Raw genomic sequence first — 18,471 nt, forward strand, 5'->3', positions numbered from 1 at the left:
TATATTTTTTTAAAAAAAAATTAAAAAAATCAGAAAGTTACACTTGGTGTTTGGAAAAAAAACTTTTTGATTTTTTTTGACTAAAATAATTAATAAGACAAAATGTCACATCAAATCCATAATCATTTTACTTTTTTTCTCATAAACATTACATCTAACTACAAAAAAAAAAATCTAACTTTCTTTCCAAACACAAAAATTTTAACTTCTTAAAATAATTAAAAACTAAAATAACCTATTAAAATAATAATTTTTCAAACACCCACTCTTAACTTACTTTACAAAACAACATTTTACCAATAAGATTGACTTTTTATCCCTTACAAAAATTTCTAAATGTAGAACAAAGTAGTGTTGATCTTTGCATAACGCAGTTGTATTCGCTCTGGACCCAACAAAAATTGCTCTGCCAATAAGCAATATAAGCTGGGAAAGAAAAATAGAAAATCAGGATCGTCCGATCAAACCTAAATAATAGGTCCATCGAAGTTAGAACCTTCAAGGGGAGAGACAGACGAAGATGGCGTCGACGCCGATGGTGCCGCCGAATGCGGCGGCCGGAAATCCAAGCTTCGAAGGGAATGCGCCGGCAGCGCCACCGCCTCCGGGGACGGACATGACCGGAATATGCTTCAGAGATCAACTGTGGCTCAACACTTACCCTCTCGATCGAAACCTGGTCTTCGACTACTTCGCTCTCTCTCCTTTCTACGACTGGTCTTGCAACAACGAACAGCTCCGTATGCGCTCCATTCACCCTCTCGACCTCTCTCACCTCTCGTAATCAATCTCTCTCTCTCTCTATCTCTCTAGGGTTTCTGTTTGGGAACTTTGTGATGAATTGTTAATTTGTTAATTTCAATTTTGTTGAGCTTGTTTTGATCTAACTTTTATTGCAATTTTACGTAGAATTCTCAATTTGGACTGCATACTTATACACATTATGAAATTCTTGAGCTAGTTTTGTCAGTGAGCTTGCACAATAATTGTAATGAAATGTAGAAGATGCCTCTTGGATAAATCATTCATTCATGAAGAGTATGCAATTTTTAGATTGGGTGCCGCAGGGGAATGTGAAGGAGGTGCTGAGCAGTTGGAGGAGGGGGTGGGGTGGGGGGTGTCGGTGTTTAATGTGGTTGGTTTGGTTGGAGTGTAATCGTTGGAATTTTCAAGGGCTAATAATGCTTCCGTTGCCTCGTTTGAAGGATTCATTTTTTTTGTGATATTGTATAGTTGGGTGTCAGGGCAACGGATCTATTTTTTTCTGTGGAGTTTATTGATTCTTTATATCTATAGAGATGTAGGTTTGGTGACGCTGGTTGGTTTTGTTAGCGCATCTTGATGCTCTCTTTGTGGGCGTTTGGGTAGTTGTTATTTTAGTAGGTTTTTTTAGTTTTTGATTATTTTAGGAGGTTAAAATTTGTGTTTGGGAAGATAGTTGGGTTTTTTTTGTAGTTGGATGTGATGTTTGTGAGAGAAAAAGTAAAATGATTATGAGGTTGATGTGATATTTTGTCTGAATTTATTTTTTTTGATTTTTTAACCAATTTTGTCTTTTAGTGTTTTTTTAGCCAAAAAAAACAAAAAAAAAAAACACTTCCCAAACACCACCATGTAATAAGTTTACTCTTTTTTTTATTAAGAATAATTTGAAATTTCAAAACTCAATTCTGTTTTGGAAATTCTCAAACAATTTTAGGGTGCCCAGTGTGAGGGCTAATTTAAATTTAGTAGTGAGAGTGTGATATACAACTAATATGGCTTTATAGTAAACAGGGCAATTTTGAAGAAAACGGTTTTGAAACATGATCACATGAAATGTAAATATAGATTTTTCAGTAACAGCTAAATCTTTCAGAACCCTGATTTAGAATAGTTTTAGCAACTTACCGGATGAAAAAAGGTTTAGAGATCAGGATGTCATGCATGATTTCGTATCCTCACTGATGATGTCATTGCTGCAATTCGTCCGTCAAAATAATGCACCTTATTGGTGATGCTATTTTCATTGCACAGAGGTTGCATATTTGTGCAATCTCATATCGGCAACCATTGTAAATACTTGCCTGATTTGCCTTATTCTGGAATTGGCAGATTGGATTTCCTTGTATACTAGGTTATAGGAAGGAATTGGATTGATTTTTTAATAAAAAATTAAATTTTGTGCATTAACTAAAGACGTCACATTTCGTAGTCAAAGATGATTCATGTTGCCAACTCAATATGATTATTCTGTTTGATAGGAAAATGACAGGCACAGAATATATGCTGAGTGAAGTTATGGAGCCTCATCTCTTTGTCTTCCGTAAGCAAAAGAGGGATAGTCCGGAGAAAGTCACACCAATGCTAACTTATTATATCTTGGATGGTTCTATATACCAAGCACCACAACTTTGCAATGTTTTTGCTGCTCGAATTGTAAGTCCTCTCTCTCTCTCTCCCTCTCTGTATAGAAGCTCTAGTTAGTTGTCGTTGTACTTCAGCTTGGATCTGCATTTGTCACTATAGACGCTGGATGATGATAAGACAGCATTGATATATATATATAAATATATATCCTTTTTTTTTTTTTTAATTTTATTCCTGGGAACTTAAATCTCTATTGCATCTTGTCATGTGACAGGGGCGAGCTTTGTATCATATCTCAAAGGCTTTTACTACTGCAGCCTCAAAGCTAGAGAAGATTGGTTTTGGTATGTGAGCATTTTATGTCCTGATTATAATAAGAAGATTATCATTATTGTTTACTTCTGAAATTTCTAAGCACATGGATTACAGTATGAATAAGTTGAAGTAATCAGTTGCCCTGCATTGCAATAAACTTGTAAATTTTAAATTTTTTGGAAAAAAAAAATCAAGAAAATGCTATAATCTTCTTTGGACGGCCTTTAAAGTCATTCCTTTCTACAGCCTTTGCATCTGAGTTTGGTCTTAAAATTTTTCAACATTTGGCATTATGTTTTAGACCACTAATGCTTATTCCTACTTTTGTCTTTTTTCAGCATGGTTAATTGGATTGCACATAGTTCTTTTAATTTGGCTCAAATTTCCTCATTTGCAAATGGTGCTCGAGAATTCTCTAATAAATCATTGGATGTCTTGATGAAATTTGAATGCTGCATTTTACACTGAATTAGAGATACTGAGTGTTCAGTAGGAATAAAACAAGTTCACTTTGTTTTATCAAAATTTTTTGTAAATTCAATAGCATGTATAATTCTCATCAATAATTCTATGGCCTCTTTTATTTCTTATCATAGTGTTTTTCCCCATTAAGCCACCGACTTATTGATCAGATGCTAAATAAAACACAATAAGCTCCTCTAAAAATAAAAATCTTAACTGTTTCGGTTTGCAATTTGCTGCTTGTGTAGTTTGACTCCATTGTTATATTATATGTACATTTTTGGATCACTGCTTACTGTTGTAGTCAATCGTTATAGTGAGCATTACTGGTTCAAGTTATATATGTAGAAATGACATGATAATCTATTCTCAATCGGCACAAGTTCCTTTCTAGTAAAGCATGAAAGAGAAAAACTAAGGTGAAAAACTAAGGATGAGCAAAGCTCAACATGGTCCATTTGGGGTCTATTACACAATTTATTTTCCTGTTGTCCTTAGCAATCACCTATGGCTAGAAGCCTAGAAGGATAAAGGCAGGCCATCAACGATGAGAGAGCTAGAAATGCAAGGTGTCATAATGGCAAGGCTAGCATTTTGTACCACAAATCACTGTGTTATTTCTACTTCTCAAAGTATTTCCCTTCATTCGTGTCGCTCTATTGCTGCAAGTGATTTCATTTACAAATCAATCTCTCATATGGGTGATCCAATTTAGAAAATGATCTCCTTTAGGTATCTTCTGGCATTTAATCCCCTTGCTTGTTTTGCGCTTTTTACTAGCTGTACTTAACCTTAATACCTTCTGTATAAATCATCTTTGACAGTTCTTACCTGTGGGTTAACTTTATGCTTTGGCGTTATCAATTAGAACTATATTCTCCGTCTAACACAATATGCAATGAGGCAGATTTCTGTTATGCCCAATCAGTTCATTCATAAGCAGAGTGAAAGAGAGGTTCACAACTCCGGTTATTGATGTAAGCCAGTTATGGTTGAATATTCAACAGTCTCTCTTGGAGTTCTTGCTCTTATAATAGATTTGTTAGAATACTTATTTTGTTATTTTGTTAATATTTACTTAAGTTGAGGGTACGATGGTCATATTGTTATGTTAGAGTTTGTATATATATTTGACTTTCTGATGTAAAGGGTGGTTCTGGAAGATTATTCAATAGATATAAAATTTCTCTCTTCTCTCTTTTCTTTTCTTGTTCTTCCTAAATCTTAACCCTAAATTCCATCATTTTACATTCTAACTTGGTATCAGAGCAATCTATTCTTCATTAGAAAGATTTCTACGGACTCTGAAGATTGATTGGAGGTGACCAAGGCGTGCTGATGTCCGTACGATGACGTCAGCATGACGTAAGCTCTGTTGTTAGAATCGTATGATTCGCGATTTGAATCGTACGATTCGGTTCTATACACATAGAAATCGATTCGAATAGGTACATGGAATCGCAAATGGTATAGAATCGCATCTAAATCGATCGATTCACAATACGAATCGAAGAATCGCTAAACCGCACGATTCCTTACTGTCGCGGGTCGACCCAGTTTCTCGGACCCGAATGGAAAAAATTCAATTTTTGGCCCAATTTTTTTTGCTTTTTCTTGGCACAAGATGGGTCACCTGGTCTTCTAAGACCAAACGACAGTCCAACCAAGGTAACCCATTTTTACTCCCAACAGACAAAACCCTAGAAAGACTCACCTCTCAGTTCGACGCAGAGCTTCGTGGTCCCTCTTCTCACTGTTTGGTGGTCCATTGCTGCTGGAATCTGCTTCGTGGCCCTTCGTATAGTCTTCAAAGCTGTAAAAAAGTTTGTCGTCTCTTGCGTCTTCAATTTTGTTTGAGGTATTACCAGACAAACTTCATACAGGTAATATAAAATACTATATTCACTTTATACTCCTCCTTTTCCATTACTTTATTGTCCATTGTGGACTGTAGACGTATCCATTACTTTATTGTCTATTGTGGTGGACTGTAGAAGCGCTGAAGCTGCTGCTGTGTGGGTGGGACATTAAAAAAATATTTTGTTTTTTTTTAATGGATAAAAAAAATATGAAAAGCAAAAAAAAAAGTGGGAAACAAGATCCAACATGGGACCATTGTACCCGTGTCAAAGATGATAATAGAATGCATTTAAGATGTAATTATTGTGGAAAAGATTATTGGGGTGGAGTGATTCAAATGAAAAATCATTTAGCCGGAACTCATGATAATGTTGGTGCTTGTAGTCAAGTTTCTAAAGATGTTATGAATATGTTTTTACAACTCTTAAGTGGAAAAAAACAAGACAACATTATAGATGTTGATTGTTTTGAAGAAAAAAATATTGAGGGAAAAAGTAAAGGGGAACTATGGATGTGTATGTCACAAAGGGGAGGGTAAAGTAACAAAGTTTGAATCAAATGATGAAGCAAAGGGAGCCCGTGATTAGAGATATTTGTAGAGTCATTTATGGGCATGCATTGGCTTTTAATTTAGTGAAAAGCCCCTTGTTTAAGAAGATGTTGAAGTCGGTTGGTGAGTATGGTGTGGGATTGAAGCCACCTAGTTATCATGAAGTGAGAGTATCTTTTTTGAAAAAAGAGGTTGATCATGTGAATGCAAGTTTAGAAGTGTATAGAAAAGAATGGAAGAAGACGGGTTGCACTATAATGTCCGATGGATGGACCGATGGAAAGTCTCGCTCTCTTACTAATTTCCTTGTTAATAGTCCAAGTGGAACAGTGTTTATTAAATCAATAGACACCTCCGGTGTAATTAAAAATTCTATGAAATTATTTGAGATGTTTGATGACATTGTGAATGAAATTGGTGAAGAAAATGTGGTTCAAGTGGTAACCGATAGTGCATCGGCATATGTGGGTGCCGGTAGATTATTGGAAGAGAAGAGGACTAAATTGTTTTGGTCCCCATGTGCGGCACATTGCCTTGACTTAATGTTAAGTGACATAGGTGAGTTGACGGTTTTCAAAGATACAATAATTAAAGCCAAGGAAATCGCTGTGTACATTTATAGGCATGCTTGGGTGCTTGATTTGTTCCAAAAATTTACAAAGAATAGGGAGTTGACAAGACCCGCGGTCACTAAATTTGCCACCGCTTTCCTTTAAAAAGTTTCCAAGATAGAAAGCTCCAACTTAGAGCTATGTTTGCATCGGAAGAGTGGGCTAGAAGTAGCTATTCTACATCTGTTAATGCAAAAAAGGCACAAGGAACAATCTTGGGAGATGCTAGATTTTGGAAAGCAATCAAGTATTGCTTGAAGTGTGTGCTCCCTTTGGTGAAAATTTTGAGGCTTGTGGATGGTGATGCAAAGCCGGCAATGGGATTTATTTATGAAGTTATGGATAGAGCGAAGGAAGAAATTGCTTCAAACTTGAACCATGTGAGGGGTAGATATAAGCGCATTTGGGAAATTATTGATACTAAATGGGATTTACAACTCCATAGGCCTTTGCATGCGGCAGCATATTACCTTAATCCGATGTAAGTTTTTTACTATTTTTGTCTAATTATTTGTGTTGTGTTGTGTGACTTATATACAAAATGTGTAATGGAATTTATTTATGAAGTTATCTTTCTTTCTAGGTTTCATTATCAAGAAAACTTCACTGCGGATACGGAGGTGAAAATTGGTTTATTTAGAACCATTGAAAGGATGTATCCGGATATGGAGGATAGAGTGAAGGTTAATGAGCAATTAGAAAAGTTCAAGAAGGCCGAGGGTATGTTTGGTATGAGCATGGCCATCTTGACAAGGGAAAAGAAACAGCTCGTTAAAATTTTTTATTATGAAATTGTATATTCACAATTTCACAACAATTATGTTGGCAATGGCATGCATTATTCTCTAACATCTCTTTATCATTTAATTACAGCTCTATGGTGGGAAAGTTACGGAGAAGAGTGCAAAGAGCTTCAAAAGCTAGCTATTAAAGTGCTAAGTCTTGCTTGTAGTGCCACCGGGTGAGAGAAATTGGAGCACTTTGATCATGTGCACTCGAAAAAAAGAAACCGGTTGGAGCAACAACGATTGAATGCTTTGGTTTTTGTGAAGTATAACATTCAACTTGAGTTGAGGCAAATTAAGAGACAAGAAAGGGGTGAGACTTATGATCCTATTTATTTATCGGATATGGAATCCGATGATGAATGGATTACCGAGAAAGAGGATCCATGACTACCCGAAGATCATTCATGGATGGACATCCAAGAGTGTTTCGAAGATAATGAAGGAGCAACTAGCAAAAAGAGAAAAAAGAGGTATAATTCTATATTTTAATTTTTAAATAAGTTAATTTCAAAGATTTAGTTTCTATATTTTCACATTTACTTGCTCATTCATAACCTTATTTAATTTTATTAATGTAGGACCAAGAAATTTAAATGCCACCGATAAAGGAAAAAGAAAAGTATTTGAAGATGATGATGAAGTTGAATTGATTGAAGGTGGGGAAGAGGAAGAGGAAGAGGAAGAGGAAGAAGAGTTTGATGAAGTGACTATGGTAGATGATGATGAAGATGATGAAGATGATATTGACCTTGGAGATGATGAAGATTGAAATGAAGAAATGAAGACTTTTTGGAATTTTTAACTTTGTCTAATCTAACTTTTGTTTTGTGTGGTCTCTTTTTGACATAAGTTACTTTACAAGTATAGATTAGAGTTTTGAAAAGTTTAGAACTTGTTAAGTTGTGAACCTTATTCATGATGAATGTGAATTGCCATACATATATGTTGTGATGTGAATTTACATAAATTATATCATAAATACATAAATATAATATATGATGATAGATCACGGTGGGGCTCGGACCCATATCTCTTGCCATAGAAGCGTCTTACCTATTTAGACCACGTGATCATCATGTAAAGTAACATTTTTATACTTTAAATCTAAATATTTCATATTTATAATATGTAAGTGTATAAATATGTTTTTTTTATGTAATTTAGAAAACGTAAGTGAATCTTACGATTCACGATTCGATTCGATTCGTTTCGCGATTCGGTACGTGGCCATTTCGATTCACGATTCGAATCCCGATTTGACAACTATGGATGTAAGCACTGTACGGACGGGTCTTCCACCCCTAGGTTAGAAATTTAATCCTCAGATTTATGGTGATTTTTGTGGAATTTTTTGAACGTCTCTGAGGTGAGTTTTCAATTTTTGAATGTTTTTCGGTTTTTTTGGTCTCAATCGACAAATCTGGATTTGGAACTGTTATTTGTTGAATCCACTTGCTGGAATCCTCTCTCTAGGAGACTAAACTCTGCCCTTCCCTGTTATTTGCCATTAATTTGTTGATTTGCTACTGTTGGGTTGATGTTTGCTTCGTTTTTGGCCTTATTCTGCTACTACACATAGTCGGCAGTGTTATTTTCCAGCTTTCCCCCATTGAAACTTATCGCATAGGGACTGAAATTTCTCTAGGAAAGTCTGATTGATTTTACAGTGTTGATTTTTGTTGAATTCTTGTTGATTGAACTAGTTCTAGTGGCTATACTCTTGGTTGTACGTATTGATTGGTGTGGATAAGTCCTATTTGCAAAAATTTTGCTGCCTTCATACTCTTGTGTTGAATATTTTGTGTGATTGTCTGTCATGGCTGAAATTGAGACCAAAGCAATGGCTGTAAGTAAAGATGATGACGTGCCCAAATCTATTACTACCAAGAAGTTGAATGGTGCCAATTATTTGGGTTGGGCGCATGCTGTAAAAATTTTCTTACGTGGTAAGAAGAAATCTCGCTTCATTAGCGAACTCCCTCCTGCCACTGATGACAGAGCTTATGATGATTGGTATAGTGAGGATTCCTGTGTTATGGGTTGGATTTGGCATAGCTTGGAACCACAGGTTGCTACTATCGTGGAATTTTGTGATACCTCTAAAGAAATTTTGGACTCCCTTGCTAAATCCTTTTCAAATCAGAGTAATGTCTCTCGGGTCTATGAGCTATCTGAGCAGATTTTTGCTATGCGCCAGTCTAGCCGGTCACTTCCTGATTATTATAGTAGTCTCAAGACCTTGTGGGATCAGTTATTGCAGCATCGGTTGTTACGTTCTTCTTTGAGGCACTCGCCCCAGTGATACTTCCATGGATTCTAGTGTCAAGCTTGCTGGTGACACCGACGACTTATTTCACGATATTGGTCGTTATTGTCGGTTGGTTGGGAAGTTAATATATCTCACTGTCACTCATCCTGATATTACCTATGCCGTGGGTGTGGTTAGTCAATTTATGCATGCTCCCCGTCAATCTCATTTTGTGGCTATATGTCGTATCTTGCAATACTTAAAGCGTGCTCCAGGTCGGGGTTTGCGGTACCGCCCATCTTCCTCTTTGTTTGTTACTGGCTTCAGTGATGCTGATTGGGCTAGTAATAAGACTGATCGCCGTTCCACCTCGGGCTATTGTACCTTTGTTGGCGGTAATCTTGTTACTTGGCGTAGTAAGAAACAGACTGTTGTTGCTCGTTCTAATGCCGAGGCTGAGTATCGAGCCATGGCCCATTCTACTTCTGAAATGCTTTGGGTTCAGTCTCTTCTCCAAGATTTTGGCTTTTCTGTTCCCACTCCTATGACCATGTCTTGTGACAATCAGGCTGCTATCTTCATTGCCAATAATCCTGTGTTTCAAGAACGCACCAAACACATCGAAGTTGATTGACATTTTATTTGTGATCTCTTACTCCGCAAACAACTTGTGACTCCTTATGTTTATTCTGAAGATCAATTGGGTGATATTCTAACCAAGTCTTTGGCTCGGCCTTCGTTTCATCGTTTATCCGTCAAGCTGGGCATGTTCGACCTCTATGCTCCAGTTTGAGGGGGAGTGTTCGAATACTTATTTTGTTATTTTATTCTTTTGTTAATATTTACTTAAGTTGAGGGTACGATGGTCATATTGTTATGTTAGGGTTTGTATATATATTTGACTTTCTGATGTAAAGGGTGGTTCTGGAAGATTATTCAATAGATATAAAATTTCTCTCCTCTCTTTTCACTTCTTCTTCTTCATAAATCTTAACCCTAAATTCCATCTTTTTACATTCTAACTAGATTATTGTGTGTTATTGATCATACCGTTATGTATCTAAGAAGTAACATCCTTTCATTTATAAAGCAAGGTGCATCAGCTCTTGTGGATCTATCTCCTTGGCATGGATAACTGATTTTCACTAATCTTGATCTTCTCCATCCTGAGGTAACTGCCACACTCAAATACCCATAATGAGTTTACCATGATACTTGGTGTGATATTACTATGTCTATGATTCCTCTTCTTGAATACAAAAATGAGTTGTTCTTATTCATTTATTGTATAGTTAATCTGCACTTCTATGTGCATAAATTTGACAACTTACGTTTTTATAATCTTTTCGAACAACTTAGTGGCCAAGTTTTGGCTTATACGCATATGATTCTCATTTGAAATCCATTAAGTCAACCTCTTGGATATTGAGTTCTCTTAACACCAGTCTTTCATGATTTTTGTTAAGCGAATGATGGAAGTAGTTATTTCCTCCCATGTCATAGTCTCTTTTTCTTGTTCAAAGTATTTATTTGCTGCATACTGACCTTAATCCTTCAATTAAATTTTTACATTTTTTGTGAATGCAGTAGATGCTGACAGTGAGAGTGCAACCTTTGAATCAAAGGTTGGAAAAGAAACGATTGACTTCAAGGAAGTTAAGCGAATAGATCTTATTCTTGCTTCTGTACAGCGCAAGGTAACTTAACAAAGTTCTTCACATGCTTTTATATTGCTGAGAATTAAAAAGGAAGAAATTATGCAGTTATGGAGAATTTTGATGCCTTGAGATCAACCACAATTGTAGCCACTATGATGGAGTCGTTATTTTTGTTGATATCACAGCTTTAAAATCCTTAGGTTTGAGACCCAAATGTAATATATGTTGTGTAAGATAAATTGATGTATAGAAATAGAGAGAATGAATTATGTATTGATTTATTGATTGATCTGATTGTGTATTGTATGTACATTATATAGGAGATGTGAAGTGGAGGTGGAGTGGTGTAGTGGAGTAGGTGAAGTGGAGTGTGTAGTGGAGTAGGTGAAGTGGAGGTGGAGTGGTGTAGTGGAGTAGGTGAAGTGGAGTGTGTAGTGGAGTAGGTTTAGGTGTACATTAACAGCCCCCCTCAAACTCAAGGAGGATAGGAACTAACCAACTTGAGTTTGAAGAGAATAACAAAACAGGAAAGTAAACTGATAAATAAAATAAAACAGGATAGGAGACACGGTATGGTCGTGTCAGACCGTTGTAGGAGACACTTTATGAGGTCGTGTCAGACCGGTGTAGGAGACAGTTTATGAGGTCATGTCGGACCGTTGTAGCATGACAGTTTACGAGGTCATGTCGGACCGGTGTAGCAAACAGCTTACGGGGTCATGTCGGACCGTTGTAGCAGACACTGTGTGGTCGTGTCAGACCGTTGTAGAAGACAGTTTATGGGGTCATGTCGGACCGGTTGTAGCAGACACTGTGTGGTCGTGTCAGACCGATGTAGAAGACAGTTTATGGGGTCATGTCGGACCGTTGTAAAAGCTGACAGCTGACCAGGATCAATGTCGGGACAGTTTACGGGGTCATGTCGGACCGATGTAGAAGACAGTTTACGGGGTCATGTCGGACCGTTGTAGAAGACAGTTTACGGGGTCATGTCGGACCGTTGTAGAAGATTGTGGTGGTGCACCAAGGGGGCGACTTAGGGAGTGCGCCATAAGCGACTTATACATGATACTGTGTATAACCCCCCCTCAAACTCAAATAGGTGTGAAGATAGAAACCTATTTGAGGTTGAAACAAAGGGATTGATAAAGCTGACCGGTGTAGAAGACACTGTATGAGTGTGTATATAGTCTGCCCAAAAGATATACATGGATATAGATATCGAGCCCTCAAAAGTCGTGCTCTCAAAAGGTGTGCCCAATCTTTCAAAAGGCGTGCCATCAAAAGGCGTGCCCAATCCATAAAAAGGTGTGCCGGACATGATGGCGAGGCACGTGAGCGCCTTGGCTTGCGCGCCCGTTTTGTCGTCTGTCGGCAAGTGGCGCGCGATGCGCGGATCGGCCCTGGCTATTTAAACCAAGACGGAGGCGGAGGCTGAGGCAAAAAAAAAAAAAACCTGCTAAAATCCTCTGAAAAACTCTTCCTTTTCTGAGAGAGAGACTCTGTAACACTCTGTTGCCCAGAAAATGGCCTCTTCGTCCCGCCCTCTGCTTACTCTCTTTCCCGACCTCAACGAGTCCACAAGAGAGATAACTGGTGCAGTGTCCCGTGAACCTCAACCAAACACCACTGGGTTTGTTCCGTTGAACTTTCCGATGCAGTCGGTGGAGCAAAAAATGGCAGTGCAAACGGATGTGGAGGCTAATCAGTATACTTTGAAGTCATGTGTGGAGACCATGACGGCGGTCACAAACTTGTCGCACCGACTGCAGAGTAGGACAAATGAGTGCAGCAGTTAAACGCCCAACTGGCTCTGCTCCAACGCATGTATAAGGATGCGCGAGCAGAGATAAGTGTGCTAAAGGCGGAAAATAAGGAGTTGAAGCGGAAGGCCACCGTTATGTTCCGATTTGGAGGGCCACCATATGCTGCAGTGGAGGAGCAGGGAGTAGTGATCGTGCCCAGTGGAGTGGGAAACACGGAGGCAGCACCGTCAAGGGCCGTCCAGGACGGAGGCAAGAAAAAGAGACCGGCGGCAGAGTAGAGAAGAAAAATCCCATTGTGGGTGTGGTTGTTTTGTTGTTGTTGTTGTTGTTGTTTTTTTTTTTTTTTTTTTTTTTTGTGGTGTAGAAATGTGATCGGGGTTGATCCCTGTCATGAATAAAGGACAAGGTTGTGGAATGAAAAACGAGTTGGTTGTCAATGGATTTTTTTTTTTTTTTTGTGTGTGTGTGTGGAACAAAATCAGCCATCATTCAGTAATGTAGTTGCTAAAGAGAAAGATTAAAAGAGAGTGGTGGAAAGAAAAGTGTAAAAGAAATGATGGGAAGGAAAAATAAATGTGTTTTAGTTTGGTGTGTTTTTTTTTTTTTTTTTTTTTTTTTGTTTTAAATAATAATAATAATAATATATAAAATAAAGTGTTGGAATCCACTGGAATCAATGAAGGCTAGCATAATATATTGTAGTGGGGAAAAGAATGATGGGTATGTTGATTATAAAATAAAATAAAAATGGTAGTGGAGAGATGAGTGTAAAGAAAAGTTTGATTTTGAAATCAAACGTGGAGGAGATAGAGTGGACAAGCCCATGTGAGAAAGTGGAGAGAGAGCTGGGTATGCATATGAGCATGTTTGGTGCTGGTGGAACTGGGTTTGATATATGGAGGAGGTAGTGGAGAATTATTTTATTGGAGAGGGGCAGGAAATGGGAATAAAGAGAATAAAAAAGGAGAGCACTCAAGCCACCCCATGTTTCAAAGGTCAAAGCTGCAGAGTGAAAGAGCCTGGAGAGAGGGAGAGTAGATCTGCGTTAGTTTCAGCCGTGTACGGCGGAGCGGAGACTATGAGTGAAGATGAGCTGCTGCTGCTTCCATGATGGTGGTCGTGAGGATCGGTGGCTTTGGCGAGGCAATGGGAATGGCAGAGATGAGTGAAAAGTGGAGCCGTGGCTGCCGAAGCTGTTGCGGCATCAATGGTAGCCACAGTTGTAACCGCCGATGGTGTGCAAGGTGGTGTGGGTCTTCGGTGACGACGATGGCGCCTAGAGTGGCAGCAATGGGCTGTGATGTGGCTGGCCACAACAGCTACATCTACTTACCAAAAAGATCTGAAATCCAGTCGAGGAGAGAGAGGGAATGGCCATGGGTATGCTGGAGATGATGATACAATGCCGCCTGAACTCGGTGCTGGAGAGGCTGCCGGAGATAGTGCCGGCGAGGTGGCGGAGTTTTGTGGTGGTGATAGAGATACTGTTATGGCGAGCTTTTGAGCTGATTGACATGATTTGAGAGTGCCATTGTTGAAGGAGAAGTAGAAGATACCAGTTCTTGATGGATGCCAAGTGAAGGAGTTGGAATTGGGTTTGGTAAGAAGTGAAGCTTGAGTAAAGTTGCAGAGATTGAAGGCTCCTCTGTTCTGAAAAATGTAAAGCTTGTAATCATACTTGTGCTTGAAAATGATAGAATCCCCAATATGAACAGTTGGGTTTTTCCATTCTGAAACTCCATCTACTACTACTGTTGCAGAGTCAGAAAGTGAGAAGACTAGACTCAGAAGAGAGACCAAGAGGAACACAAGCCTAGAAGGGACTTCCATGATTGAAATTTGAAACTCTCTGTTTGCTTTGGCTGTTAAAATTTGGTGAATGAATCCATCATGGTGAGTTGTTGAAGAATCTGCCATGAAAGAAGAAATTAAGGAAATTTGGGTTTGTCCGGCGGGCGGCCAAGACGAGATTGCCGCCCGCCGGTAGAACAAAAATACTAGGTTCTTAACCTAGCTCTGATACCATGTAAGATAAATTGATGTATAGAAATAGAGAGAATGAATTATGTATTGATTTATTGATTGATCTGATTGTGTATTGTATGTACATTATATAGGAGATGTGAAGTGGAGGTGGAGTGGTGTAGTGGAGTAGGTGAAGTGGAGTGTGTAGTGGAGTAGGTGAAGTGGAGGTGGAGTGGTGTAGTGGAGTAGGTGAAGTGGAGTGTGTAGTGGAGTAGGTTTAGGTGTACATTAACATGTTGGGAAAATTTTGGTTTTCTTGGGTACTTAAATTTATTTCTCATTGTTTTTTTCACCTTTGGCTACTTGAATTTTTGGTGACACAGGGTTTAAAGTGCAACAAAAAAGTCACTTCAATTAATCACATTTGTTAGTATAAAGGGGAGATATCACATCAGTGGTATTTGTAAGAAATAATTACAAATCAATGGTAAACTTTATAAATATTAATAATTATAATTATAAACTTTTTCATGAATTGGTAATTGTTTTCTCAGACTACCACTGAGTTGTAATTTCCCCTCCCTTGGTATAAATATTACATAGGGCATAAAATGTCAGAGCAAGTGCTCATTACTCATTTAAGATGTGTAAAGCTTGGTTAAAGTTATGGAGAAACTGGTTGATAGGTCCAGTTTGGTTGCATAAAATGTCAGAGCAACCAATTTTCGAGTTTGCTAGCAGAAATTAAGGATTCATGGAATTTGATCATTTTCTTCTCTGAAGAGGTGTGAAGTTATATAATCAGAGTTCGTAAGTATACACTTTATTTATTTATTTTGTGTGTGTGTATTTGTGCAGTTACCACCCGCCCCTCCACCACCACCTTTTCCCGAAGGCTATGCACCACCTCCGACTGCTGAAGGAGAGAACGGCTCTGAAATCCAACAACCGGCAGAGGCTCAAGTTCCTCCAGTTGATCCAATCATTGACCAAGGCCCGCCTAAGAGAATGAAAGTTTGAGATAACACTGTTTTCGCTTCTTTCCAGCATTGTATGTACAAAGCTAACATATATTACAATACTTTTTTTAATATTGACGGAAAGAAGAATTCTTCAGTGAAATTTTATGTTTATAGGCTTGATTGTGATACAGTGTTATTTTACTTGTCATTTTAGATGCAACTTGCTGTGGAGTCTGCTATGAGGGTTAGATTGAAAATGATAGATCTAATTATATTTATTTTGGGTTAGTGCTATTATTTGAGGATCCCACTGTGGATGAAGATTTCAAGTATAATAAAACAACGCTCGATTAGTATAAATATGTGTTTGGGAGAGAAAAGATTCGGTACACATTTTACTTTTGTCATAGTGGATAAAGTGATTGTCTTATGGCTTGAACCTATAATTTCAAAGTCATTAGGTTAAAATTTTACAATTGAACTAATAGAATTGGATTAATGTTTGGAAGAAAGTAGTAGAGCATCTTTTAACTTTTGTGTTTCATTGCACCAAGCCACGCATTCTAGTTTTGAAGTGACACAGTCCGGTGTTTGTTTGTTTAATTCTATAATAAATACAGGAACACAGAATATATATGTGAATAAGATACAATTATACATAATATATATGAATTGAGTCAATTTCCCAATTTTGGATCTCCGAAATCCGCCTGTTCAGAGTAGTTGTTGTGCTACCCGGTGGGACTTTAAGCCGATTTCCCTAAACTTTTTAAGTTTGATTTTACAGAAACTAGATTTAAAGAATATGGATTAAATTATTCAATTTGAAATTAGAGAGACAAGTGAAATTTGGATCAAACTATATGGATGAAAAGTATAATTAATTGGGCCATTTTTTCAAAAAGTCTTATTTCTAAATGTTCTGTTCAATTTAACTCATTTTCTTATATAATATTTCATTAGGTCCTGTTTAAGATAATATGACCAAATCATCCTTCCAAACTTTTTGGGCATGTTTTCATTTTGAAACTAATATATAATAAAAAAAAAATAATAGTCCCCCGTGGAGAAAATTTCTCCATTATTTTAGGGAGAAAATCCCTCATTTATTTTATGGAAAAAAACTTCTCCTCTATTCTACGAAGAATATCTCTTATGACATGGGTAAGCCTATAAAGATTATAGCCTACCATTTAGAGCTCAATACATATTTCAAATACTAGAGCCCAGCACTGCTGAAGCTCCATGTAGCAATAAGAACCAATGACATCAAGACACATGGCAAGAGAAGGGCAAGCCACATCAGCAGACAAAGATCTGCAAAGTTATTACCACGGCGCATCGCCATTAATGAGGCCCCCTTACAGCATTTATTGCGATAACCCCTCTCCGTCGGGACGACACGCTCTCACCCTGAACAAGGGAAGCTACAACATAGGCTTTCAGCCAAGGTAACAGGCCGGAAGGGACAACGAAATGATTACCAGAGGATATAAGCAGACATTGAAGACAAGAAGAAGGTTAAGCTTTTCTATCTCTAATCTATCTCTACAATCCACTTCTCTTTCTAACTTGCTCGTCGGAGGTTCGCTGGGGGACTCCCCGTTCCTCGTTGAACTCTTGTGCAGGTTCTCTGATGGGCTTGATCACTCGGATACCGGTTGGAGAAACGTGGATCAGTCCGATCCATCCAAGTCTCTTGTAGTATTATCAGTTGGCGCCGTCTGTGGGAACCTCTTACTTCGCGTGCCAGTTGTGCTCATTGTCGCCGGAGGCCCTTCCCCAATAACCCCTTTCCTACCACCCGCCAAGGTGTATGGTCACGACTAGATCCATGGCTTCTCACCCCAATGTTTCCGATCATCAAGCGGACCCCCCCCAATCCAAATAACCCACCACCGTATTTCACCGAGCTTACCAACAGCATTAACCGCTTGGCCGAGCAAAACCAAGCCCTGATTAATGTTCTTCTCCAAAGAAACCTTCCTATACCTCCACCACCACCTCCAGATATTCCCCCCAACTAAGAACGAACCCTGAGCCACACTATCCTGCAGCCTAATCCACCCAACTTGGAAGGCTTACAACCCCCTCCCCCAGGTATACACCTGCCACCTCGGGGCCCACAGCCATTGATCCCGGCACCGACCCCTGAAGGAGAGGCCAGCAACGTCCAGCCCCGCTGCCCTCCGATGGTGACAACATCCCTCTCTGAGACGTAGAACTTCGAGCCATGAAGCTCCGGCTCCAAGGGGTCATGCAAAACATACAGCATAAACCATCTACCACAGCTAACTCCCCATTTGTTGCTTCTATCAGGGACAAACCTCTACCCCCCAAGTTCAAAATGCCCACCATCGACTATTTTGACGGTACGACGGACCCAGTCGACCACTTGGAGACCTATAGAACCCTTATGATCCTCCATGCATTCCCTGACGAGATTATGTGTCGGGCTTTCCCCGTGACACTCAAGGGGTCAGCTCGACTTTGGTTTAGTCAGCTGCCGGCGGACTTTGTCTCCACCTTCCAGCACCTCAGTGACTCCTTCCTCAGCCATTTCATTGGAGCTCAGCGCCAGCGACGTCCAGCAACCCAACTCCTCAACATCCGTCAGACCGAGGGGGAGTCGCTGCGCAGTTTCGTTACGCGCTTCAACACTGAAGCCTTGTAGGTAGCGGAAAACGATGACAAAGTCATCCTTACAGCTTTCATAGCCGGTCTGCGGTCATCTGACTTCCTCTTCTCCCTCTAAAAAAATCCCCCAACCTCCATGGCAGCCCTACTATCCAAAGCCCAAAAGTACATGAACGCCGAAGATTCCCTAGCCGCTCGCCAAGACCCTGCAGCCAAAAACCCCACCACCAGGGAGAAGAGAAAGGATTCAGACACTAGAAACACCTAATACAACAACCGAACACCTCATTATACCGACCA

At 39.0% G+C, this 18,471-nt stretch overlaps 1 protein-coding gene across 2 annotated transcripts; it reads left to right on the top strand.

The window, feature by feature from the left end:
* Window positions 1–301: 301 nt before the first annotated feature.
* Window positions 302–15,694, top strand: MED6 (RNA polymerase transcriptional regulation mediator-like protein). Of its 2 annotated transcripts, none has more exons than XM_028203324.2 (5): window positions 302–780; window positions 2,244–2,418; window positions 2,624–2,693; window positions 10,771–10,880; window positions 15,431–15,694. In XM_028203324.2, the coding sequence occupies exons 1-5, from the start codon at window positions 521–523 to the stop codon at window positions 15,590–15,592; spliced, it is 777 nt and encodes a 258-aa protein (XP_028059125.2). In that variant the 5' UTR covers window positions 302–520; the 3' UTR covers window positions 15,593–15,694. The 2 variants fall into 2 exon arrangements, with proteins under 2 accessions (XP_028059125.2, XP_028059126.2); XM_028203325.2 differs by having other exon boundaries at window positions 341–780; window positions 10,774–10,880.
* The last annotated feature ends 2,777 nt before the right edge of the window (window positions 15,695–18,471 follow it).

The sequence above is a fragment of the Camellia sinensis genome, chromosome 15, assembly GCF_055761805.1.
Source record: "Camellia sinensis isolate YWXY chromosome 15, ASM5576180v1, whole genome shotgun sequence".
Taxonomy (NCBI): domain Eukaryota; kingdom Viridiplantae; phylum Streptophyta; class Magnoliopsida; order Ericales; family Theaceae; genus Camellia; species Camellia sinensis.

Coding starts and splice junctions, on each gene's coding strand:
- MED6 (XM_028203324.2), top strand. CDS start 521: ATGGCGTCGACGCCGATGGTGCCGCCGAATGCGGCGGCCGGAAATCCA. Junction 781..2,243: donor CTCGACCTCTCTCACCTCTC/GTAATCAATCTC, acceptor TCTGTTTGATAG/GAAAATGACAGGCACAGAAT. Junction 10,881..15,430: donor TTGCTTCTGTACAGCGCAAG/GTAACTTAACAA, acceptor GTATTTGTGCAG/TTACCACCCGCCCCTCCACC.